Raw genomic sequence first — 27837 nt, forward strand, 5'->3', positions numbered from 1 at the left:
AAATTTTTGTACAATGCATCAAAACATAGTGTTTTGAAATAAGTGCTTTACTCACAAAAGATCTAGATGTATGATTGAGTAGATGGATTAACAGGAAATATTATTTAGTACTGGATAGAAATTGATGACGTTATCATCTTGTCAATAATGATGCTAACAACTTGTCATTTGTTAGAAGGTGAGGAATTTTGTATGGCATGTTATTGAAATCAATCGGGCATGTGCTATTAGGATTGGCATGATATCATATCAATTAATGCACTGCACACCATGTTATAGAAATTACAAGATAAAGAAAGCTTCAATCGAGTGTGTGCTATTATGATTGGCATGATACCATATCGCTTAATGCAAATAGTCGGTAATCTTATGTGCTTACACTTAGAAAGTGGGGTTGTGTTACTTAATGAATACTAATGGTTTAAATAGTTGATTATGCATTAATTAAGAAAACTTGAAATTGCTTCAACCAATTGCAACATTGACTATGATTTAGACGAGTTAAGCCAAATCATATCTTCCACCCTTTGACTATGATTTAGGGAAGTTTTGTCTTATTGAGAGCAACCAAAAGAAAAAGATGGTGATATAATCAAGATAAAAACTAAAATCATCCTAAATGTAAACACTATTGACATTAATCCTCCTATTCCAATGTTAAGGGAAATAACATCACGCTTCTCTAATTTTAATAACCCTATTATGATTAGTATTTCTGATCTAAAAATTGTCATCAACCAAATATATGTAGCAAACATGACACATTATAATTTTTGGGGAATTACCCTAGAAATGATTAATGGCCAACGGGCTTATAATGTGAAAAGGACCCTTTAGGGTTTCCAAGTTGTATAAAGGACTAGAGCTCTCATGTAAAGAAAAGGCCTTTGGGTGCCCCCATCTTTGGGGTTAGCAATGGGTCCAGTTTGGTTTTGGTTTAGTTCAGTTTCTTTGCCTTATAACCAAATTGAACCAAACCGAACCATTTATATAAAATAAAAACCAAACCAAACGATTATAAACTCTCAAGCCATTTACAAAAGGTAAACGAAACCATTTGAATCAAAGCTGTTTAGGAAAAGTTAAAACCTAAGCAAACCATTTAATAAAAAATTTAATCCTAACTATTCAAGTCAAATTAAATAAACAAAAATACATAAAATTAAATAAGCATTTAAGTTTAATTAATTAAATTAATAAAAAATATCAATTAAACCATTAAATTAATAAACCGTTAAGGGGGTGGGGGGGAAGTATCGTCTCTTCACTGGCACTTTCGTCATAAATCTAGCACTTCTGTTTTGCTGGGAAATAATCTATCATTTCCGGGCTCCGCTCCAATTTTCACTTTATGTCCTAAATTTATCAATTCTTTTCCCTTTCTCATGCGTGAAAACGAGCGAAAATGAATGAACAAATAATATTTCTAATGCAGAAGCAACGGAAGCTCCGTATCCATTACTCTTTTACAATCGATTATTTGATAGATTTGGAATGTGATGAGATACACTCTAATCATCTCATAGGACTGCCCCGATGAAAACCAGCAGACAGACCGTACAAAATGACGAGAACTCGACGTTCCTTATGTCCGACGCTCGGCCACAACCGAGATTCTTTTCATACACAGAAAAACAGGTGATGAACTGCGACACAAAAGGGAGAAATGGTACACAGGAGGTTTACGTGGAAAACCCCAAAATAGGGAAAAAACCACGGCAGCCCACAGGCTGCAAACTGTCACTATGTAGGAATATACAACAGTGAGTTCACTGAGGCAACGACCTCGTGCTCTCAGATCTTCGCCACAGGCGGCGGTTACAACAGAGGCAACGACCTCGTCTCTCTCTCTCTCTCTCTCTCTCTCTCTCTGTACAGTTACGCACTCTCTCTTCTTCTTGCTCCAACAAGGAAGAATAACAACAACAAAAAAAACGACACACCTAAAAGTTTGCCCTAAGTCATATTTATACTAATATGACTTTTCGGCTATTTACAAATGTAGCCTCGATGGGCTCTCAAAAACATATTTACGAATATGTCTCCCCATCCGGCTCATACCGGGCCTACACCATCCGGCTCTCCGCAGTCGGGTACTCCCCATCCGGTTCATACCGGGCCTACACCATCCGGCTCTCCGCAGTCGGGTACTCCCCATCCGGTTCATACCGGGCCTACACCATCCGGCTCTCCGCAGTCGGGTACTCACCATCCGGTTCATACCGGTTCGGCCTCGGCCGAGTTTGTTCGTCGGCACTGTTCTTCTCCCTTCCCATCCGGAGGGACCTGTTTCCCAACAAACTCCCCCTTCACTCCGGCATGGGGTGTCTTTCCAGCCCGATCCTCTTCCGGCATGCGTCCAGCTTGTCGGGTGTCAGCACTTTGGTCAGCATATCTGACCCGTTCTCGGCCGTGTGGATCTTCGTCAGTGCGAACTCCTGGTCATCTACCCTTTCCCAGATCCAGTGATACCTCCGCTGGATATGCTTCGTCCGGGAATGGTAGGCCGCATTCTTAGCAAGGTGGATGGCACTTTGACTGTCGCAGTAGAGTCGGTATTCCTCTTGCCGGATACCGAGCTCTCCGATGAAGTCCTTCATCCATAATATTTCCTTGCCGGCTTCTACAGTCGCCATGTACTCCGCCTCTGTGGTTGACAATGCAACCGTCTTCTGCAGCCTCGACTGCCACGAAACAGCTCCCCCTGCATATGTCATCACATACCCGGATGTAGACCGGCTGGTATCCACATCAGCCGACATGTCCGAATCGGTGAAACCGTCCAGTTGAGGTTTCCCGGAGCCGAATCAGAGACACATATTTGAAGTGCCCTTCAAATACCGGAGTATCCATTTGACCGCGTTCCAATGCTCCTTGCCGGGATTACTCATGAACCGGCTCACCACTCCGACTGCGTATCCAACGTCCGGTCGGGTACAAACCATTGCATACATCAAGCTCCCGACGGCAGAGGCATATGGAATCTTCATCATATCTGCCTTCTCTCCTTTTTGTCTTCGGGCTTTGCTTGCCGAACAACTTGCAGTTTGCCGGAAGTGTCGATCCGACCGGTTTTGCATCTGACATGTTGAACCGGTGAAGCACCTTTGTCACATACTTCTCCTGTGACAGCCATAATTGCTTCACTGACCGGTCCCGAATGATGTGCATCCCCAATAGCTGTCTTGCCGGACCCAAGTCTTTCATTAAGAAGGTCCGGTTGAGAGCCTTCTTCAGCATCCGTATTTTGCCTTGGTCTCGTCCGACGATCAACATGTCATCCACGTACAGGAGAAGTATCAGGAAGTCCCCTCCTTCGAACTTCTTCACGAACACGCAGTGATCGGCCTGCGTCTTATGGTACCCTTGATCGGTCATGAAGGAGTCGAACTTCCGGTACCATTGCAGGGGAGCCTGCTTCAGTCTGTACAAGCTCTTCTTCAACCGGCATACTAGGTGCTCCTTCCCTTTCTCCACAAATCCTTCCGGTTGCTGCATGTAGATTTCATCTTCGAGGTCCCCGTGGAGGAATGCCGTCTTCACGTCCAGCTGCTCTACCTCGAGATCCATGCTTGATGCTATACTCAGCACCGTCCGGATGGAGGTCATCTTTACTACCGAGGCGAATATTTCGTCGAAGTCCACGCCCTTCTTCTACTGGAACCCCTTCACCACGATCCTGGCTTTGTATCTCGGGGGGTTGCCAGCATCTCCCGGTTTCAACTTGAACACCCACTTGTTTCGGAGTGCCCGCTTTCCTTTCGGCAGCTCCACCAATTCGTACGTATGGTTCTCATGCAGGGAATCCATCTCATCCTGCATGGCACTTAACCATTTTCGGCTGTGGGTGTCTTCCTTCGCTTCTTCGAAGCTTTCCGGCTCCCCCTCATCGGTCAGCAGGACCTGCTCTGCATCCGGAAATCTCCGGGGCGCCCTTCTCTCTCTGAGAGGATATCTACGTCTTCGGGCTTCGGTAACCGGTTCCTCCATTTGCTCTTCATCCGAATCCGATTCGGGGTCTTGACCGGTTCCGGTCTCAGCTTCCTCTACTTCTTCTTCTGCCGGTTCGGTATCCTCACCATAACCGGCTGGTTCCTCGAGTGCTAACCGGTCTCTTGCCGGTTGGGTCTGCTCATTGTAGAGTCTATCCTTGCCGGTCGACTCGGAGTTCATTACCTTCTTCTCCGACTCCCAGTCGGCGAGCGTCTTGTCCTCCATGAAGATAATATCTCGACTCCGGAATACCTTCTTGTCGACCGGGTCCCACACTCGGTAGCCGAACTCATCGTCACCGTAACCGAGGAATATGCATGGCCGGGTCTTTGGATCTAACTTTCCTCTCCGGTCCTTTGCTACATGCACGTACGCGAGACACCCGAACACCCTCAGATGCCGGTAGGACACTTCCTTACCAGTCCATACTCTCTGTGGCGTGTCTCCGTCCAAGGGTACTGAGGGTGATCTGTTTATCACATATGTCGCCGTCGACAATGCCTCAGCCCAAAACTTCTTGGGTAGTTTTGCATGCGCTAGCATACTCCGAACCCTCTCCATTATGGTCCGGTTCATCCTCTCGGCCAATCCGTTTAGTTCCGGCGTCTTCGGCACGGTAAATTCGAGCCGGATTCCCTTCGAGCGGCAGTAATCCTCGAACTGCCCCCGGTACTCACCTCCGTTATCTGCTCGAACCGCCTTCAACTTCCGGCCGGTTTCTCTTTCCACTCTCACGTGGAGCTCTTTGAAGACTGATAACACGTGATCCTTCGTCTTCAGCGGTGTGGCCCATAGCTTCCGGCTGTGGTCATCTATGAACGTCACGAAGTACTGCGCTCCGGCATGTGACTTCGTGTCTACTTGACAAACATCCGTATGCACCAACTCCAGTGGTGCATTACGTCTCATCGGTGGCCTTGGTCGGAAGGAGGTTCGGTTCTGCTTACCGGCCAGACAATCAGTGCACTTCTCTAAGTGCACGTTCTTCACTGGAATGAGGTTGTCGTCTCCAAGCCTCTTCATCCCCTTCTCACTCATGTGACATAGCCTCTTGTGCCACAGTTCACCGGCAGTGTCGGAAGCCACGTTCACTTCTTCCGGACATAACCGGGCATTCATCAGGTACAATGTGTTTACCTTCCGGGCCCGAGCCACAATCAGGCTCCCTTTGTTGAACTTCATGACACCGTTCCGGATGCTACCCGTGTAGCCTTCATCATCCAGCCGACCGGCTGATATCAGGTTCAGACGAACTTCCGGAACGTGTCAGACATCCTTCAACAGCAACTTGCATCCGGTTGGTGTTGTCAGCCACACGTCTCCTATGCCGACAATTCGGCATGTTCCTTCATTCCCCATCCGGACACAGCCGTGATCACCGACTGAGTAGGATGAGAAGCATTTCCGGTCCGGGGTAAGGTGGAACGACGCTCCGGAGTCTACCACCCAGGTCATCTCGTCGCCGGCATGGTTTATCTCACTCTCCTCGGTGATGAGCATCAACTCCTCTTCACTTGCCGCAATTGTCGTCGTTCCCTTCCGGTCCGGCCCCCTCCGGTCTTTACCGTTCCGGTCTGTACCGTTCCAGTTCGGGGTTTGCTTCGAATCGGTACCGTCGGTTTCCTTGTCTTTACGGAAATGCCGACAGTTCTTTTGGAAGTGTCCTGGCTTGCCGCAATAGAAGCAAGTAGGCCTCCCCCTTGACTTTGACCGTGTCCCCGACTTCTCCTGGTTCTGGGGACTACGATTTCTATGTCTTCCGCGTTCCGATTCGGTAAGGAGCGCTTTGGAGTCGGAGCTCGTATCTTTGTCTTTCCGACGAGCCTCCTCATCTAGCAAGCTCGACTTTACTCTTGCTAGGGATAACCGTTTTCCTTCCGGCCCGGCGTTGCCTAAAGTGACAACCAACGTCTCCCAACTATCCGGGAGGGAACCGAGCAGGAGTAGCGCTAGGACCTCATCGGCAAGAGGTACTTCCAATGACGTTGCCTAGTGGATCAGCCCCTGGCAGGCATTCATATGCTCCGCCATGCTGGAGCCATCTTGGTACCGGATGTCGAATACAAGTGTATAATGGACGTATTCACACTATCCCTTCGGGCCATTTGTGTAATTAGCATAAATGGTAGTTGCCCTAAGTCGGTCACTATATATAGTGACCTTGTAACCTTTTTGTAAGGTTGGGTGTTGTATTATTGCTTTGTGGAATAAAGAGTCTTTTGTGTGTGTGTCTCTCTCTCTCTCTCTCTCTGTGCAACGACCTAGAAACTGTCATACGCAGGTACTCAACAGCAATCGAATGCTTCTTGATCTTCCGCATAAACGACCTTGTCCCCCAACATCTGGTATCAGAGCCTGCACAGTATTCGGTCCTTCAATCCGCTGTCGGACGTCGTCTCAGCCTGCACAGCATTCGGTTTCTTGCGTCATTCGAAGAAGAGAGAAGAAGAAGAAAAACGAGGCTCGCATCTCATCGCGTTAGATCATCTTCGCTTGGAGTAAGCCAACAGGTTGTACTCTGTTCCTTGTGATCGTAACCGCTCGAGGTGAAATCCCCTTGTGCAACATTGACACGATCGTGCTCCACTCGGTTAAACGGCATCCGAAGAGGTCATCAAACGCTGCTCGCCGCTCATTGTAACCACTCGGTGCAGATCGGTCTCAAGACAACAACCCCAATTCGTGCTTCATCCGGCTGATCGACATTCGAGAGGATCAGTTGGATCTGTCTCTCTCGTCGCTGCAGCCACCCGAAGCAGAATCGGTCCAGACAATCGGTTTCAATAATCGGTATTCGGCATATATATCCGAAGCGAACCGGGCTCACTCCGACTCAGCAACATTCGGGAAGACCAGTCGGTTCTGTCCCTCAAGTTACCGGAGTCAATTCGAGCAAGTTCAACAATACATATATCCGAAGCCGAACCGACTCGGGTTCAAATCCGACTAGAACGATATCGGGTGAGCCAACCGGCTGCACTCCAACAAGGTTCGTAGTCAACTCCGAACCGAGCCCCGTCAACCGAAACCAAATTTGATGGCATCAACATCCGGCTCGTCAGAAATGAGTCTACACAAGTTCGATGGATTGAACTTCAACTTCTGGAAGGAACAAATGCAGGACTATCTCATAGTCAAGGGGCAAATCGATCCCATCGAAAATGAAGAACCTCCAGAAGGATACAAACCAATTGAGTGGCAGAAGCTGGACAGAATCGTCCGCGCCACGATTCGGATGCACCTATCGGAATCGGTATACTTTACGGTGCAATCGTGTACGACAACATTCGAACTGTGGAAAACACTGTCGGACATTTACGAAAAGAAGGTCGCCGCAACGAAGATGTTTCTGATTCGGCGCCTCTACAACTTGCCGATGAAAGAATCCGATTCGGTTCAAGCACATCTAAATGAGTACGAAAGCATAAGCTCCCAAATCTCGTCACAGGGGACGGCAATCGAGGATGAACTCAGAGCAATGATACTCATGAGCAGCCTTCCCTCATCATGGGAAACTTTCGTCACAACCGTGTGCAACGCGTCAACCACGGCTGTTAAATACTCCGAAGTCACGAGCGCAATCCTGACCGAAGCAGCTCGGAGAAAGTCTTTCGCCAAAGACTCAACAGACGACGCTTACGTAGTACAAGGTTCGACAGACCGATCGAACATACGAGGAAGAGATTCCTCACGGCCGCCGAACAATCAGCGAAGACGGAGCCAGTCACGGGAAAACCGAATCTGCAACTATTGCAAGAAACCCGGACACATCAAAGCCGACTGCCGCGCACTCAAGAACAAGAACAACAAGAAGAGTGGCCGGCATGAGGAGATCAATTACATCAGCTTCTCAGCTGATGTGCTACCAAACGACCCGAATATACTATCAATCGAAAATCCAGTCGGCTCAGAAGTTCTGCTCACGACTGAAGAATCGAGCACATGGCTCTTGGATTCGGGTGCGTCATTTCACGTGACTCCTCATCGATCCCAATTTCGGCAATATACGATCCGTCACTCCGACTCAGTTCGAGTCGGTAACTCACAACACTGTGACATCATCGGAATCGGCACAGTAGAGCTCAACCTTGCAGGTGGCTCTACACTTGTACTTCACAATGTCCGACATGTACCCGAGCTCTCAAGGCCATTGATCTCAGTCGGACAACTAGATGAAGACGGCATTCGTGCCGGTTTTTCTTCGGGAGGGTGGACACTCCACAGGGGGAACCTCCTGCTTGCTAGAGGACCCAAGATACACTCACTGTATCCGTTACATGTTACGCTCAGAGAGGGTAACCTGTTTTTGGTGGATATTCCTGTGTCATCACTATGGCACCGAAGATTAGGACACCTCAGCAAGGCCGGCATTACGCATCTATCTAGAGCCGGATACATCCCCAAACTCTCCTTCTCCGACCATCAATTCTGCGAGCATTGCCAGTATGGCAAACAAGCAGCCGCATCACACCCGACATCAGCACCAAGAGAAACGAGACCTCTCGATTTAGTCCATTCGGACGTCTGTGGCCCAATGCCGCATCAGTCTCTAGGCGGTGCCTCTTACTTCGTCAGTTTTATTGACGATTCGACTCGAAAGGTGTGGGCTTATCCAATTCGCACCAAAGATCGTGTCTTCTCGATCTTCACCGATTGGCTCGCTATGGTAGAAAATCAAACCGACCGAAAGCTGAAATGCTTTCGGACAGACAATGGGGGAGAGTTCAAATCCGAAGAATTCGTCAAATTCTGCCGACAACGCGGCATCCGACGTGAATTTACGGCACCACACAGCCCGGAGCAAAACGGGATTGCCGAACGCATGAATCGGACAATCCAAGAACGGATAGTTTCCATGCTCCAACACTCCGGACTGTCGGATGGCTTCTGGGCAGAGGCTCTACTCACGGCAGTACACATAATCAATATGTCGCCAAGTAGACCTCTAGGACTTCAAATTCCTCAGGAACTATGGATCGGCAGTAAGCCGAATTACGACAAGCTGAGGATCTTCGGATGCGAGGCGTACGCCCTTATTCCGAAAGATGATCGCCGAAAACTTGCACCTCGGTCCAGGAAATGCATTTTCCTCGGATATGGATCCGACGGCGAAATGGGATACCGACTCTGGGATCCCGAACGCAGACAAATCGTCCGAAGTTCGGACGTTGTGTTCAACGAGTCGGCTATGAATCCATCAGTCGAAAAACCGATCGAAGTCCGAAGGGTAACATTTTCCGATGTGCCGACCCTTCAAGAAGGCCCCGCTCTTAACACACGGTCAGCTTCACGGGTAGCTGAACCTTACACTACCGACTCGGACAACCCCGACTCGGCACAGCAAAACAATCCGCTTTCGGACCATCCGACCTCGATACCCGATGCGACCAGTCCAATCATACCTCGACGATCCGAGAGACTGTCGCAACCTCCGGAGAGGTATTCTCCTGGAATTTTCTTCACCGACGCCGGCGAACCGACGTCTTACGAAGAAGCATCGACATCTGTCGATTCCGCCACCTGGCATCTGGCGATGGAGTCGGAAATGCACTCCATTCGGGCAAACAAGACTTGGGATATGGTCGAATTACCTAGGAACCGACGTGCTCTTCCTTGCAAGTGGGTTTATCGACTAAAAGAGACGTCTGATTCGACCACCCCAAAGTACAAGGCCAGATTAGTTGCGAAGGGCTTCCGACAAGAATATGGTGTCGACTTCGACGAGATTTTTTCACCAGTGGTGAAAATGACAACCCTTCGTTTTCTACTCGGCGTAGTGGCAGCCGACAACCTGGAGCTGATTCAGCTAGATGTCAAAACAGCATTCCTCCATGGTGATCTTGAAGAGGAAATTTATATGGAGCAGCCAAAAGGCTTCGTTGCTACTGGCCAAGAACATCTAGTCTGCCGACTCAGGAAGAGTCTATACGGCCTCAAACAGGCACCACGACAATGGTACAAGAAGTTCGACGACTTCATCCAATCGATCGGCTTCTCAAAAAGCGATGAGGACCATTGTCTCTTCACCAACACAGCTCAAGATGGATCACCCATCTTCCTCATCATTTACGTGGACGACATGCTAATTTCTGGACGCCACGCGGGCGAACTTGCCGATCTCATTCGGCAACTGCGGTTGAAGTTTGCCATGAAGGACCTCGGTCCGGCACGACACATACTCGGCATGAAGATTAGTCGGCATCGCGATAAACGACATCTTTTTTTGTCTCAGACCGACTATATCCGACGTGTCTTGGAACGCTTCAACATGCAATCAGCCAAATCTGCTTCAACCCCGCTCCCCATGAATCTTCGGCTCTCTCAGCGAGACTGCCCGACATCCGGCCCGGAGGGGGAAGATATGAAGTCGGTACCGTATGCACCGGCAGTCGGCTCCCTTATGTACCTGATGGTCGCGACACGGCCTGATATTTCTCACGCCGTAGGAGTCGTTAGCAGATTTATGCACAATCCCGGCCGATCGCATTGGAACGCAGTCAAGCATGTGTTCAGATATCTGGATGGCACAAAAGACCACGGCATTCTCTTCGGTCCGAACCGAACCTCAGGCGTAGTCGGTTACACCGACTCGGACTTCGCCGGCTGTATAGACAGTCGGAAATCAACAACCGGATACTGCTTCAAATTCGGCAATGGAGCAATTTCGTGGAAGTCGAAACTTCAGGAGTGCACAGCGACCTCAACGACCGAAGCAGAATATGTAGTTGCGTCCGACGCAGCAAAAGAAGCCTTATGGCTCGGTCGGCTGGCGCACACGTTTCGGCAAGTCGACCATGACTCGGCCCCAGTTGTCTATAGCGACAGTCAAGGTGCTGTTGCCTTGTCGAGAAATCCGGTTCACCACAACGCCTCCAAACATATCGACGTTCGATATCACTTCGTTCGGGACTGCGTCATTTCAGGGAAAATCGGTCTAGAGAAAATATCCACAACCGACAATGTCGCAGATGGAATGACCAAGTGTCTTTCGGCAGACCGCTTTCGGTCTCTTCGGCATCAGATGGGCGTAACGACAAACCAGTCCGGTTAGAGCCGGACACAGCGCAGGATGGTTTCCGACAACCGACATCAGTTCCTTAATGATCGGCTTCAACTCTTCCGACCCGACCAGTTCGGTCTTCTGCCTTCGGACCCTGCCGACTCGAACAAAAACTGATATGTCCGAGAACCTAAGTTTATACTTGTAATCTTAGATAACCCATGTATACGCCCATTACGGGGGAGTGTCGAATACAAGTGTATAATGGACGTATTCACACTATCCCTTCGGGCCATTTGTGTAATTAGCATAAATGGTAGTTGCCCTAAGTCGGTCACTATATATAGTGACCTTGTAACCTTTTTGTAAGGTTGGGTGTTGTATTATTGCTTTGTGGAATAAAGAGTCTTTTGTGTCTCTCTCTCTCTCTCTCTCTCTCTCTCTCTCTGTGCAACGACCTAGAAACTGTCATACGCAGGTACTCAACAGCAATCGAATGCTTCTTGATCTTCCGCATAGACGACCTTGTCCCCCAACACCGGAGTCTTACTAGCTTCCGGAATACCGACACCTGATTGACAGCATTTTTGTTCTGGAACATTATGTCGATCTTCTCCCAGAGCTCATGAGCCTTGCTCTCTTCATTGAAGTTGTTGTACAGGCTCATGTCGATGAAGCACCGTATGTACGCCGTTGTCTTCATGTGCATCACCTCCCAAATCGCGGCGTCGATTTTGTTCGGTCTCTTGTCCCCGAACTGAACCGGCAGCCAGAGGTCTTTAACCACGAGCATGTCCCTCATCTTCGACTTCCACACTGAATAGTTGGAGCCGGTGAGCTTGAACATGCCGCCAAACGATTCGTCCATTTTCTGTGTCGATTTTGCTCTGATACCACTCGACGAGAACTCGACGTTCCTTATGTCCGACGCTCGGCCACAACCGAGATTCTTTTCATACACAGAAAAACAGGTGATGAACTGCGACACAAAAGGGAGAAATGGTACACAGGAGGTTTACGTGGAAAACCCCAAAATAGGGAAAAAACCACGGCAGCCCACAGGCTGCAAACTGTCACTATGTAGGAATATACAACAGTGAGTTCACTGAGGCAACGACCTCGTGCTCTCAGATCTTCGCCACAGGCGGCGGTTACAACAAAGGCAACGACCTCGTCTCTCTCTCTCTCTCTCTCTCTCTCTCTCTCTGTACAGTTACGCGCTCTCTCTTCTTCTTGCTCCAACAAGGAAGAATAACAACAACAACAAAAAACGACACACCTAAAAGTTTGCCCTAAGTCATATTTATACTAATATGACTTTTCGGCTATTTACAAATGTAGCCTCGATGGGCTCTCAGAAACATATTTACGAATATGTCTCCCCATCCGGCTCATACCGGGCCTACACCATCCGGTTCATACCGGGTCTACACCATCCGGCTCTCCGCAGTCGGGTACTCCCCATCCGGTTCATACCGGGCCTACACCATCCGGCTCTCCGCAGTCGGGTACTCACCATCCGGTTCATACCGGGCCTACACCATCCGGCTCTCCGCAGTCGGGTACTCACCATCCGGTTCATACCGGTTCGGCCTCGGCCGAGTTTGTTCGTCGGCACTGTTCTTCTCCCTTCCCATCCGGAGGGACCTGTTTCCCAACACAAAATACACATGCCGTCATAAGGGGGGCTAACAAAAAACTAATAAACCTTTAAACCAAACCACATAAACCTATAAATTGATAAACGTGAGTGTTTGAACCAAACCGAACTGTTTATTAATAAGTCAAACCAAACCAAACCAAACCATGGTTTAATGGTTCAATTCGGTTTGAGCTGAAACCGAGCCCATAACTAGTAGTGATGATGTGTGTGTTCATTTTATATTGACTTAAGACAAATTTGTGGAACTTGCAATTACATGGAGTGGAGAGGGAAGTGTTTTATGTGTTGATGTATGACATTGCCATCCTACAATGCCTTGGTTAGCCCACTAAGAGGAACATGACCTCTTGAAACTCAATAGCGAACCTTGGAAGTGCAAAACTCCAAGGTATGAGTTGTTATTCAATCAAATGGTTGGTATTGTTGTTGTTGGTGGGCAATAGCAACACGAGAGGGGAGGGGTTACATGCTTTCTTTTACATTTTGATAGGGTTGAGAATCTCAATATGAATACAAATGTATGTATGTATGTATGTATGTATGTATGTATATGTTTGCATTTATTCTTTGCTTCCAAGAAAATAATAGGACTTAGCCATTTTATGATTTATGAAACAAGGAGGAGGTGGCACTTGCGTTCTTTTACATATTGATAGGGTTGAGAATCTCAATATGAATACAAATGTATGTATGTATATGCTTGCATTTATTCCTTGCTTCCAAGAAAATAATAGGACTTAGCAATTTTATGATTTATGAATGAAGGACCATGCAATGTTTTTTACACAACTATGGAAAATTGATGTAGATGATACCATGAAAACTGGGAGGCATATTGTGAGACTGCAAAGAGAGCTTCGATGGTGCAATCTCTCTTCAATAGTGTATATGTAATGTGGCAAGAGTAGCTGGACAAAGAACCTTAATGCATCCTTGTCGTATTCTCAAACGCTTATTCACTATCCTCTTACAGTTATCCCTCTTATCATCAACCATCCCACTACATGCTCACCCAACATCTTTTTATGTTTTGTTAGTTATTTGAGTCAAAGAATTCACATGAGACACATGAAAAGTGTAATCTAGGTGTCATATGTTATTAGACAACTTCTCCTTGCTTATGATGGAAGTTGGAAGCTTAGTGATTTGAATGAGGTGAGAAAGAGCACACTTTTCTATTTTAGTGGCACAATCAATGGTAACCTTTAGGTACCTCTAAAATGTATTCATACCTTCTCAAAAAAAATCCATGTCAATTCATAAACATGATGTCAATGCACATTGAAACTTTCGTGATAATTTAGTTTCCACACAAAGATTGTGTTGTCCCCTAATATTTCATAAGTTAACTATCTCCAGTTTCTATGTCATACTAGCTACATATATGGAGACGCTTTGGCGTCCTCCAGTTTCTGTCAAGTACCTACATTTTTCTATATGGGAAGGGAGGGGAAATTACTCCTAATATTTGACCCAAACTATGCTCAATTGTTAGCAACTTAACGAGTATCAATGTTGTTGTGTTTGGTATATTTTGGGATATTAATTCGGGTATTGTTACAAATGAGGCACCTATGAAGGGGTTTTAAATAGTAAATTATTAAAATCTACATAGAGGTAACTTTCTTCATTGATGTTGAAACAAGTTCCTTATTGTAACGATTTAGCCTCATAACCCTCTACCTTCTTCTAAAACATCGTCTCCATGAAATACTTAATGATCACAACCGTAATTGGTGAGTAGGCTTTCTTGGATTGTGAAACAATCTTGCTTCTTACCATCAACTTTGCTTTTGGCCCCCCCACCCTCATATGAGTGGTTACACACCATGTTGCATTTGTATAATCCACAAGTTGCTTTTGCACCCAACATTTGACTTCTGAATCGTGGAGGACATTAACAAAATTTGGGCCTATACCTCCAATCCCTTGGAACAATCATACTTTTACTCCCCCAAATTCCCATTTGAAGCTCATTGTGGTTATCCTTTCCATGGCTTATTCCACAAATATTTCAATTGTATTTTATCATGGGCACTACCTTTTAGACTTGGAGAAATCTCCCCCCTTAGCGACATCAAGTTGATGACCACTTCCTTGGATCATTATATGGTCACTGGTATGATATTGTTGATATGTAATTTGGTCAAGCATTAGAACTTTGGTCGTTGTGATCAATGGCATAGAGTACGTTTGCTCGATTAAGGTGTATACTCATCGGTGTATATATGTATTCGATTCCACATCTGTCAATTCCAGACACGACTCAATTTGAAGCGGAGGTAGAGTCAACGTCAAGGGCACAACAAGTTCCTTCTACTCTTTTGAGGATTTGTCAAAAACAAACCATTAGTGTTCTTGGGATTTTTCTTAGCAGGTCATTATTGAGGCCAAACAGACCAAAATATTGATTAGAGTCGATGGGTTGATGTCTAAAAATCAAATCAACATCAAGTTGCTTCTACTCTTTTGAGGATTTGTCAACAACAAACCGTTAGTGTTCTTGGGATTTTTCTTAGCAAGTCATTACTGAGGCCAAACGGACCAAAATATCAATTAGATTGAACAAACCGATTGTCTCAATCAGCGGAAATGGTGATAGATTACCCCTATGCTATTGAACACAAAATAAGGATCATCGGATATGACGACCATAAATGGTATATTGATCCAATGATAGAGGAAATAAGACCACATTGGATGTTGTGGGTGTTAGCTAAAAAACCGCTATTCAGATTAGATTGGGACCCAATTGATTATCAATGGATAGATCCTTACATGGGTAACAAATTCAATTTCTTCCAATATTCTGTACAATTGGGAAGATTGCATATCAATATGTTGCCAATTGCATATCAATATTGGAATCAACAAGGTATTACTCCCCAATTTCTTGCAAAATTCTAGGATATCTTATGGGCAAGAAAACAACCACACAAAATATTGCATGTACAAAGGTTAGTTGTACACCGGGCATTGTCGGTTGGCACATGGTTGAATAGGATGGGAGTATCTTCTGTTTGTACTCGATGTCATTTACAAACGGAAACTCAAAAACATTGTTTATGGGAATTCATTGAGTCTCAACTTATATGGCAACGTCTCCTTAGAATTTTTGCTAATTATTTTCCCCCATTACTTTTCACTCGGGGCATGGTGGTTTGGACATCACTTGTCCGTGATGCGTTCCATTATGACACCGAATCTATGGACCATGGGTTCTACACTAAATATGGAAGTGTTCATACATTACCACAACTGTCATTATAGTTTTCGGAAGTACGGAAGGAAGTTCAGGTAGTATGGGAGATACTGAGTAGTACCATTGTATATCACATTTGGAAGACTAAGGGCTTTCTCGTTTCCATCAACTTAAAACACCACCAGTTGAAGTGGTTTCAAATATTTGGTTAGACATAGTTCATACTTTGAAGGGTCAAAGGGATGGTATACCTAGAGATTCTGAGGCTAAAATTGCTCAACAGGATGAGTTTCTTATTAGCCGGATAACTACTCCATTCATGACTTCTAATTACGGCACACCTTATTGGCATTTTCAGCCTCCGAAATGGTTGTTTCCTCCGCCGATCACATAGAGATTTAAAATCTTGTAAAACGTTTTATACTAATGTCAAGATATCTCCTTTAATATATATATATATATATATATATATCAATTAGAAATAGCATCACCATGTAGAGGGAATGAACGATAGTCGCAACTTTCAGAACATACATACATATATTTCGTACATGCATACATACAAACATACATACATATACTTAAAGTTACATGCATACATACTGACTGATACATACATACATACATACACATACATACATATGATACATATATACATACAATCACATCCATACATACATACACATACATACATATGATACATACATACATACAATCACATCCATACATACATATACTTACATGCATACAGACTGATACATACATTTACATACATACAATGTATGGATGTGAAAAGATGAGCTCATAAAATGGATTCCATGAAGGAAAGGATAAAATACAGGTCAATGTGAGAGAGAGGAAGAGAGAGAGAGAGAGAGAGTGCTCTTCTTCTTCGTTCCAATCAAAGCCTTCTTTCTGCACACGCACAGAAACAGAGAGAAGCATCGTCATTATCGTCATCATCCATGGCTTCCTCTGCCCAACTTCGCCTCATGTCTGATCTGAAGGCCATGTGCAATGAGCCTCCTGAGGTTTTTATTCCTTTTTTTCTTACAGTTCCTTCTTTTTTCCTGGCTCTAGGGTTTTTCTTTTTTGCTCTCTGGTTTTTTGGGGTTCTTTCTTATTTCAAGGTTCTATTCTTTTACTGAATTCATGTTTTGTTTTTCTTGAATGTTTATAGGGTTTTCTTTCTTTAACTCATTTCTTATTTTCCTTCTTAGTTGATTTTGGGTTTTCGTTTTCTTAATCTTCAGGGATGCAGTGCTAGCCCTTACGGAGATGACAATCTGTTTGTGTGGAGTGCCACTATTTTTGGACCTGAGGATACACCTTGGGAAGGTTAGCTCTCGCTTACATAAGGAAAAAAAGGGAAAAAAGGACTATCTTTTTCTTGAATATATACATACATGCACATATGTACATACACACACATTCACAGAATATACGTATATATGTGTGGGATTTCTGTCTTTTTGTTGTTTAGCGTAGTTCTCTCTTCAGATTGAAAGGCTTTGCAGAGGTCTCTTATGTGTACAACATTGCAAGTGCTTAAATATATTATAATGGCATACCACGGGAAGGGTAGCTCTTTGAATATAAGGAAGTCTTCTAGATTTTCCTTTGTTATTCACATTGAAAGGTGTTTTAGATATCTCTTTTCTAGATGCCATTATAATAGATGAAACATGTTATCATGAAACACATTGGTAAGGCTAGCTCCTGACCTAAAATAAAACATTGCATTTTTTTTTTTTCGCTCATTTAAGATATTTTAGTGTTTGAGGATGAAAAACTTTGTAGAGATGGTGAGGTTTCTTGTTTAGTAACATTGGAATATATTTAAATATCTAGTGAACTTTGTCTTTGTTGAGAAGAACTCTCTGCAAAGAGATATTTTTAACAGCCAACCATTAGTATTTCAGCATTGTAATTCCTTAATAACTAAAAACAATATTTTTTCTTAGTTTTTTCATTCATTATGAATTCATACAACTCATAATATTTCTTTCACTTAGACACCATTGTACCACATGAATGTGTGGAAAGCTGTGTGTCAATGATTTTATTTTTCCATTCAATTATTTTAAATGGTTTAAAGGCATGTGCTTTTTTATGATTCTTGACAATTCTTGTGGATTCATGAGACGGTAAAGGCTTTTTTTTAACAGCATTTACATGCCCAATAACCTCACCCTGTTGTGGTTCAGTTGAATGAGAAGAACATCTATTTTTGGGTGTTAATGGGCTGTGAAAATGAATTGATTAATCCAATTCTAGAGGACAAATGTTTAATTTGGCAGTGAGAAATATATTTGGAATGCCATTTTTAGGGCTGAAGCATTAGTTGATTATTAAGAGTAATGATATCAAAGTCAAAATACATATGCCTTTACAGTTAATGTAACGGCAAACCTATGGATTTGGACTTGAACCCATAACTTTTAGATTCTAAACCATAAGCATTACTACGAGAACACCAAATTAAAGCATTTCAACTGCAGTGGAATTGTATAATGGATATGTGGATGACATGCTTTCACATTGTACTAATTGTGGTATCTAAGGCAATCCTTTTGTTGGAGTAACTAAACACATTCTATCTTGGTTTCGTCTTTAGGTGGCATCTTTTCGTTACGGCTGACATTTGGTGAACACTATCCTGAAAAGCCTCCCAGGGTCCGATTTACATCAGAAATGTTTCATCCCAATGGTTAGTCAGTGTATATTCATTTTTCGTTAATAAAGAGATAAACTCTGTAAAATGAATGCAATATTTTGACTTATTTACTCATCGTTGCTTATTGGACTGATTCGAGGATGACTGTGCGCCTGTAGTGTACACTGATGGTACTGTATGCATGGATATCATTCAGGATGCATGGTCTCCATGCCATAATGTCTCAACAATTCTTACGTCCATTCAGGTAACTGATGTTTCTGAGTGTGAGATAGAGTGAGAGAGATGACGATGCTAAGAGAATCATTTTCTCCAGTCATAAAGTATATAGTCTGAATTTGTATATTTGCTTTTAATGTTGTTTTCTGCAAACAGTCCTTATTGACAGATCCCAATGTAGCAAGCCCTGCCAATCCAGAAGCAGCTCATTTGTATCAAAATGATATTAAGACGTATAACAGGTGATCCTTTTTCTCATTCGTCTATACATAAGATTGATATTATCAATATTTGATTTTATATATGAATGATGAAAAATCATGTCGCTAAACATTATTGTTACTGTCAATTTAACTTAACTGGAAAATCACTTTTTTTAAGAGAAGCACTAGATCCATAACACTAAAGCATTATTCATGTTTTTAGTTACGTAACATTAGTTCCAGTGTTAATGTTACAAGTGCATGACCTTAAAACTGAAAACATTTTGGAGACAATTGAGTGTACATGATCTTAAACTGAAGTCACTGTTAATGTTTTGTATTACATAACACTAGACCCATCATTGTAGATTTGAACTCACAACCTTATGATCGTTTTTTGACAGGAGGGTGAGGCAATGTGTCTGCAAGTCATTGGAACAGTGAGTGATATATGCATATTTAGTCTTAAATATGACGATGTCAAGCTCATCTAATTCCATAGCTCTTAGATGCTTCATATCTATTGTACATGTCATAATTGTAGTTTATGCTAGTATTTAAGAGTAATTTATGGATTTGGATTAGTAATTGTCTGATGTGGTTTCTTCCTTCAAAAACATCAATTGTAAATGACTTCGTCAAGATTGAAAGATTTATTGAATGAATAGATTCAGATGAATTACTTCTGGCTTTGAGTTCAATGTGGAAATGATGTGATTTTATTTTTGTTAGATCATTTTATCTACCTATCTATTGTCAAGGTAGTATTTCTATTGAATTTCCTATAAATCTAGTTATGTCTGAACAAGTGGGTTTTCCACTTCATGTAGATATACATGAATCCAAGGAATCTGGTGGTTTTCCACTTCCATGTACAGTTTATTCTTGTGTACTAGTGGTAACATGGGATTTTGCCATGCTATCATTATCATATTTGTGTTTAAGATGCATGTTGCAAGTATTTGATTTAACTGTTCAGCACTGCATGAGTGATTGCAGCCTACTATTAGCCATGGCCCATTCCCATTGTGACTTCACATGAAAGTATTTGGAATCTCCAATTTGCATTTCAGACTTTATTGGTGGTTTTCCACGTTCTCACAAATTTGAACTTTCAATATAATATATCATGACTTAAGAATTTAGCATTGTCAGTTATTGGAGCCTATGATTGCATACCATGTTTTCCAATGTGACACATAATGAATCTTTAGAATCTCCAATTGCCATTTTCAACCCTGAACGCATCAAAGGTTATTTGAACCACCTTTCCAACCTCTAATATCTCAGTAGTACATAAAGTTGTGTTCTCAGGCAATTGATGGAAATAAACATTAATTCCCAGTATACAGTCCATAATCCTTCTTTGCAATCTTCATTGTGTTTTTAAATTAACAATTTATGAATTTAATATTGAAACTATTTTAAAAGAGATCAAAGCAAGCAATTGTGTGGAGGGTTGGGAACATATCTCATCATATTAATAACAATATTATTTAAGGAGACCATGACCCGAAGATCTCACTCACAGTCCATAATCCTTCTTTGCAATCGTCATTATGTTTAAATTATCCATTTGTGAATTTAATATCAAATCTCTTTTAAAAGAGATCAAAGCAAGGAGACCATGACCTAATAATTAATGGCTTAGAACATACCTCATGGTATTCATAACAATATTATTTAAAGAGACCATGACCTAATAATTCCACTCATTCCCAGCATATAGTGTCCATAATCCTTCTTTGCAATCTTCATTGTGTTTAAATTATCCATTCATGAAATTAATATCACATCTATTTCAAACGAGAAGAAGCAATTATGTGAAGGGCTGAGAACATATCTCATGGTATTGTTAACAATATAGGAGCCATGACCTGATTATCCCCCTTACACAGTAAAGATAATTCTTAATCTAGTCTACATATCATTTATTGCCTTTAGCACCACTCACAAGCCAGAATAATTCTTAATATTGTGAAGAATCGCTATATTTACAGGTATTTAATCAAATATATGTCACATATGTCACAGTAAGGATCGTTTTAAAGGAAAATGCATACACATGAACATTTTTCATATTGCATAAAGTTGTCTTTAAAAATGCACATATACTTACCATTTATCACATCTCTTTGAAGCGTCCCATAGACATGAGCATTTATCACATGGTTTAGTCATTGGCATTCAGGATAATGACTCTTCGACAAACACAAATACGCCTGTTCAGTTTTCAGGATAATGATCTCTTTGACAAACACAGACCATTTGTCACATAGAGAGATGTGGCTTCCATAAAGAAAGAGACATACATCTAGACATTAATCATTCATATATACCTTCCTGTTTGAGATAAGAATCTCTTTAAAGAGACTGCTAAACACTTGATCATTTGTCATATAGTTTAATGTTAGCAATAGCATCTACACAAACAAAGTTGTGTCCAAAACGTTGACAGAAATGAAGTGCTTTGGAGTTTTTTAAAAGAAAAACAGAAAACCAAAACCCAAATAAAACCAACTATCTTCCTCCACGCTCAAAATCAACTCTATTCCGACTGGATCCACCTTCATAGCTCTCCTTCATGGCCGAACCTGCGCTAGCTCTCATGGTACCTCCACCACCAACCCTCTCTAGTGCCTTCTTTCCTTTCTTCACCTCAGTTAAGAACTGATCGAGACCAAAAGGATCAGCTTCATCTTGATTCTTCTCGAATTCAACAGGTTTATCTCTAGACCCAGGTCTCTCAGTAGTTCCTGCAAATCCCTTATCTGGCCTGAATCGATCAGTCCTCAATACCTTATCTAGTTGATCATCAGCCCCACCATACACCTCACTATCAGCAGCATCTTTCTTCGGCCTATATAGGCTAGAAGAAGCTGAGCGATCAGCAAATAGACCTTTATCATATACATTATATGTGTCATCAGCCGCAAATCCAGATTGCATTCCAGTATCTTGATTGAAGAGACGTTGATCATACATCACTTCTCCCACTCCTGTTGTACCCACATTAGCCATACCCAGCGCAACTTTTTCGCTAATATCTCTCTCTCTATCTCTAGTGATTTTACTCTTCTTGCCCAGATGGCCTTCTTTAGCTTCAAGCCTACGTTCTCTTTCACGTTCTCTCCTCCTTTCTTCTCTAAGAGACTCTCTTTTGATTCGTTCTTCTCTTTCTTCTTTTGATTCACGGGCTCTTTCTTCATTGTGGATACTATGATCAACATCATCATGTCTTCGTGCTTGCATAGGTGTGCTTGATAGTGGTATTGATCGATCCACGACCCCACCTACTGGTGCACCTCCAGCACCTCCTGCCCTTTCTAATCTAGCCTTTTGAGCAAGCATCCTAAGCTCTTGTTCCTTCTTCTCCTTCTCTTTCAATATCAACTCTTTTTGTATCTTTGACCTCATCTCCACAGCCTCGCGTGCCTTTTGCTCAGCCACATAAAGAGCCTCCGAGAGTTTAGCAAAGTTATCATTTATTTGCACATCTTGGAGTCCCCTCCCATCAGCAGCAAGCCTTTTATCAAGAGGGATTGTATAGCCTTTGGGATTCTTCCAATTCGAGATACATGGAGGTATTTTCCAATCTTGTTGATCTTTAACGGTTACAGGGCGGGGCGGAGAATGCATAACAGGGACAGGAGGAGAACCTGATGCTTTAGGAACTCTCTTATGCTTAAATTTTGGCGGCTCAAGGGGATCTTTGGGCATCTCAACCATCCGAATCACTCTCTCTTTGGCACCCGAATTGAAAGCCGAGGATTGCTGAGAGGGTGTATACTTGATATATGCCACTTCATTCGAGTTTGATGGAACATTCTTAGGCTGAGCTGCACTAACCCTAACATTGACAATCTTCTCAATTGCTTCTTTTGTCCTTCGGGTGGTTTCCTCGGCCTCTTTCTCTTCTTCTTCTTTGCTAGCCTTCTCAGCGGCATCCAAGCCTATCTTCGGAACGAGGTCCGAGTGTCGAGAGAACACCGTCTTCGATGCATTTTCCGACAATTTAACAATGGAATCGAAATTAATCTTACCTGTGGCATCAACACTGAGGGGCAAGATGGTGACGTCGTCATTCTTGCCGTCTTTCCTGCCCATATTGAGGGGGTATTGAGCGATGTGAATCTCCGGGAAGGCCCCACCATCTCCGAAGTCCTCAACTCTGCGAGGAATGAATCCTGATCGCTTCCCATATGGAGGGACTTGCTTGATCTTGGACGCAGGAGGGCCTCCTACAGAAGACTGCTCGACTCGCTCTTTGAACCATGCATCATTGGAGAAGTCGTAGAGAGATTGCTTGTCTTGCTTGGGTGCAGGGAGATGCGCGAGGAGCTGTGTGTGAGACATGGCAAGATTCAGCACAGATCTAGGCGGAGGGTGCGGTTGCGGTTAAGGCTAGGGTTAAGACGTTTAGAGTTAAGGTCAGGGGGGTTAAGGTCTTGGGATTTAGGGGTATAGATAGATAGATCGATAGATAGATGATGTTCTGTTCAGTTCAGGTTCAGGGTGTGTTTAGGATTAGGGTTTTCGATCGCAGACAGAGAGGAGGAAACCCTAATACAGCAGAGAAGACCTTTACCGCAGAATCGCCCACATCTACATATATGTATGTATGTATGTATGTATGTATATACATATGCATATGTATATATACATATACGTATATAGTGTATATATACATATAATGATATACATATGTATAGCAAGCATTTCAGTTTATTAAAATTCCAAGAATACCCCTGAAAACCTCCTCCTATTCTATAACTCCCCAGATGCGACTTGGTTTCACTTGCCATTGTTTCGGTGTAGAACATAAGATTTTGCTATATTGCGAGCTTTTCCGTTTAATGAAATTCCAAGAATACCCCTGGTTGGTTTCATTTAGCATGGTTTCAGCGTAAAACAAAAGCTTTTGCTATATTGCGAGCTTTCTCGCTTAATGAAATTCCAAGAATACCCCTAAAAACCTCCTCCTATTCTATAACTCCCCATAAGAGACCTGGTTTCACTTCCCATGGTTTCAGTTCCGATTGGCCCCCAATCCTCATCACACATACGAGACCCGATACACACACACACACACACATTGTGTGTGTGTGTGTGTGTGTGTGTGTGCCCACAACACACCCTCCTTCGCTTGCTCAACGAAGGGGTGTCCCTCCACGTTCATCATGGCTTGTTGCATCTCACTTTGACCTCACTCCTTAACATGTTGTTGTAAAGATAACCATTCTATATTGCATATGCTTCTGTGTAGGGTGATTCATTCAATCTTGGAGAGTGCACCGGGTAATTGATGAAAGGAAGCATCATTGGATGGTCGTAAATGCTTCATTCAAATGTCATAATGAGGTATTCTCAAACGTCATAATTGGGACAAGACATGTGGATGTTATCTACTTTGACTAGATGCAAGGACCATGAACATGAAATTTTGACACTAAACTGAAATGGGTGACTATATGTTGGAGATTCCAACTTTAATCCCCTGCAAAAGCCCACCATAGCTTGTGAACTTGTTGAATGTTTGTTTGGTAATGTCTGACAACGTTACAATGGGCAAGAACCAAACTTTGTACATGGACACAATATTGATAAGTTCAAAGAGGGCGTGAAAGTGGCAATTGCGATGAACAATATTCCAATCATAACAAGAATATGATCCATATTTACATAAGTATGTGTGAGTTTCATACTTTTGGGACACATCTTTGTCACCAAAGCAAGTCCTCGTTGGAGTGAAAGCTTAAAAGCAATGGAAGAGATCGGTTCAAATGGTTTGCCCTCATTCTTGGGTTGTATTTGTATATGTTTCGAAAGGTGTCCTTACTTGAGAATGAATTGTTACCCGTATGAGCGGTACGGGGATGGATAAGGGGGCAAATGTGCATGAGAGTGAGACTAGAGCGAGTGTAAGTGTGAGTATATACATATTTGTATGAACACATGTGTAGTTATGGGGCATCTCTCTTTCTTTTTCGTAATTAGCTTACCCTAGTGGTAAGTTGTGAACACTACAAGCATTGTGTCTTGGGTTTGAAACCCAATTTTCTCACTTCTTATATCTCTCCCTCTCTCTTTTTTGTAATTAGCTTACCCTAAAGGTAAGTTGTTAACATTACAAGCACTGCGTCTTCGGTTCGAAACCCAATTTTCTCATTTCTCTCTATTATATACTTCATATATATATCTCTTAATTCACTAGATGCCACTGTGGAATGTAGGGGTTGAACCCATGACCACCTAGTCTCCATTGGGCAACCTTACCAACTGAGCTACATCCATCTGGGCTCTCTCTCTCTCTCTCTCTCTCTCACGATTTTGGGCACTTTGGACCATTTGGACAGTTCGCAATAATAAGGTCTTTGATCGAAACCAATTGCATGAAGTTAGCTTCTATAAGCAATCCCGCCCACAATCTCTATTTGATTGTCTGCAACTTAGAGACATCACACTGTAAATTTACAATCTTTACTTGGAGGGCTTTTAAGCTCTTTAGTGTCTAATCGACACTTGTATATTTTTCTTTATTCTTTGTGGGTTTTCACCTCACTTTGAGGTTTCCCAGTAGTACTAAAAGTGTTACTAAAAAAAAGTGATTGTTTAACTTGACGCCAAATGACTCTATCAAAACTTACATGAATTTGGATATGTAATATTGGTATCCTTGAAATATTTTAGAAAATAAGTCCATTTCCATTATTATTATTAATATTTATTTACTCATCTATCGCAAATGCCCATATTATTGTAATTTTGTACATTACTAACATACCCTTAGCAACAACGTGCCCGCTTATGATCTTCCACATCTCTTCATTGTACGTGACAAGCATAGAATGATTGAAATGAGGCTACAACATATGTACAGTTAGGGATGTTGTCTTGTTGATATGTTTCGAGAAAAACCCTAACACACAGTAGAACCAAACTTGACATATATGAAAGTGTTTGCTTTCATTGAGGGTTGAACTCAAGACCTCCCGCTTACTAAACGGGTGCTCTAACCAACTGAGCTATGAAAGCTTACAATTATTTGTATGCAATGCGTAATCACATAAATTTATGAAAGTATAAACAGTAAAGTTGATGAAGTGAAGAGTGTGATGTCTAATTTTGCAAATGAAAAGAGTCAAAGGTGGGATGGATGAGTTGTTTAGGAAATATGTAGTGCAATTAAAGGGGTCACTTGCAATGTGGTTTCAAAAAGCTTGGATGTCAAGGAATATGCCTCATTCTTGGAAGATTGGACCTTCTCTAGTGAGTGCCCTTTGCTTGATGGTGTTTCTTTAACGTGGGAAATCTACAAGATTTTTGCAAAACTAATGTCTAAACTATTACATAAACTCTTACCTTCTATTATACATAATTCTAAATATGGTTTCTTGGTAGGAGGAGATTTTTTTCATAAAAATTTGAATGTACATATGCCAATTGTTTATGTGAATAAGTTGGAGCACTTAGTAGCCATGTTGCAATTAGATCTTGAAAGGCTTGTGACAATGTGGATTGGTCTTTTCTAAGCCATTTGATGGGTCATCAACAAGATTTTCAAGATTGTATATTGAGGGTGATATATATTGGGGGATGGTTTAATTTCACATGAAATGCTTAATGAAAGAGTACAACAACCTATTCCAATTCAAATATTAGTTGAACAAGGATGTCCAATTAGTTTGTTGCATAATATCAAGAATTGTCACACATTCTATACTTGACATCATACTATTGTCGCAAATTCTACCTTTAAGTTATTTGTACCTTCTTCATTTACTATAGCAACCAAGGTTTACAAAAGTGAGCTCGTGTAAAGCATAGTTACACATTACAACTTTTTTTAACTCTTCCTTCAAGTAAAACAACATCCTATGTAGGCAATTCTCTCTTTCGTAGACCTTTGCTTCAAGTCTTCTTGTTATACAATACTATACAAATTTTGATTGATCAAGTGAAGCATAGTCTATACATGTAACATTGTTATCATTTCCTTAAAGCATTGATAAATTCCCTTTTATGTAAACCTTGTCTATATCTTGGATATGAATAATTGTATATTTTTAAAGTATTTTTTGAGTTACATGTGGTATTACAACCAAGAGCAAAGACCTATAGAGTCGGTGGTGTGCTAGGATCAAACGTTCTACCATGGCTTTAGCCTTTGATGGACAAGAGGGTGTTATATACACAAGAAAACCCAAATGATCCGTTGATTGCATCAAGCATGATATAGGGTGATAAACTATGTGGAGATAGCAATGAACTAATTATATGTTACTAATACATATTTATACAAATTTGTCATAAATGAAATCTCTTCTTACTAGTTTTTATCGAAGACAACTTCTTTACTTGTCTTGGAGTTGGATTGGCTTCTCCCACCTTCATGGAATCATTATTTCTTGACTTATGGTCATCGAGTGAAATTGATGGCATGACGTCTCTCGACAATTCCCCACTTGATGTAGTCATGTTATTATGTCATCTAATTAGATTTTGCAAACATTTTCTTCCTCATTCCTAAATATGTTACAAAAAATTTACCCCCAATGTAAACATGGTATATAACGTAGTTTTGTACATTGACGCAATGAGTAGCTTCGTATAAGTGATATAATGAAGACATGTGTGGAAATGAGGATTTGAATATTTGATATTAGCTTTATAATCTATTTGTTAACCATTAGGCTAAGCACACCATGAGGGTTTCATAACTTATTGATTAAGTTGATTATTAAATTAAGCACATCAAGTTTTTCTTTTTTTTGAAAGGATATCCATTCATTACTGTAAACAATGTATAAAGTTTTGATTCCTCTGTGATTGGTGGAGGAAACAACCTTTTTGGTGGTTGAAAGTGCTAAAAAGGAGTGC

The 27837-nt window shown here is 42.3% G+C and overlaps 2 protein-coding genes and 1 non-coding gene across 3 annotated transcripts; 1 reads left to right on the forward strand and 2 right to left on the reverse strand.

Annotated features, from left to right (window-relative positions):
* Positions 1-16724: 16724 nt before the first annotated feature.
* LOC147857944 (ubiquitin-conjugating enzyme E2 1-like) lies at positions 16725-19643 on the forward strand. The gene is made up of 6 exons (XM_087327922.1): positions 16725-16889; positions 17112-17196; positions 18476-18568; positions 18694-18782; positions 18911-18996; positions 19362-19643. Exons 1-6 carry the CDS (start codon positions 16824-16826, stop codon positions 19399-19401), a joined length of 459 nt encoding a protein of 152 aa, XP_087184048.1. The 5' UTR covers positions 16725-16823; the 3' UTR covers positions 19402-19643.
* A 1631-nt stretch (positions 19644-21274) lies between these two features.
* Positions 21275-23489, reverse strand: SKIP (chromatin protein family). Its single transcript, XM_087327186.1, has one exon. It carries the CDS (start codon positions 23311-23313, stop codon positions 21478-21480), a length of 1836 nt encoding a protein of 611 aa, XP_087183312.1. The 5' UTR covers positions 23314-23489; the 3' UTR covers positions 21275-21477.
* A 2429-nt stretch (positions 23490-25918) lies between these two features.
* TRNAT-AGU (transfer RNA threonine (anticodon AGU)) lies at positions 25919-25992 on the reverse strand. The gene has a single exon. It is a non-coding gene; the product is annotated as a tRNA-Thr (tRNA).
* Positions 25993-27837: the final 1845 nt, after the last annotated feature.

Source organism: Azolla caroliniana, unplaced genomic scaffold, assembly GCF_043228905.1.
Source record: "Azolla caroliniana isolate FFs.n. ecotype wild unplaced genomic scaffold, voAzoCaro1.0.p SCAF_11, whole genome shotgun sequence".
In the NCBI taxonomy this organism is placed as follows: domain Eukaryota; kingdom Viridiplantae; phylum Streptophyta; class Polypodiopsida; order Salviniales; family Salviniaceae; genus Azolla; species Azolla caroliniana.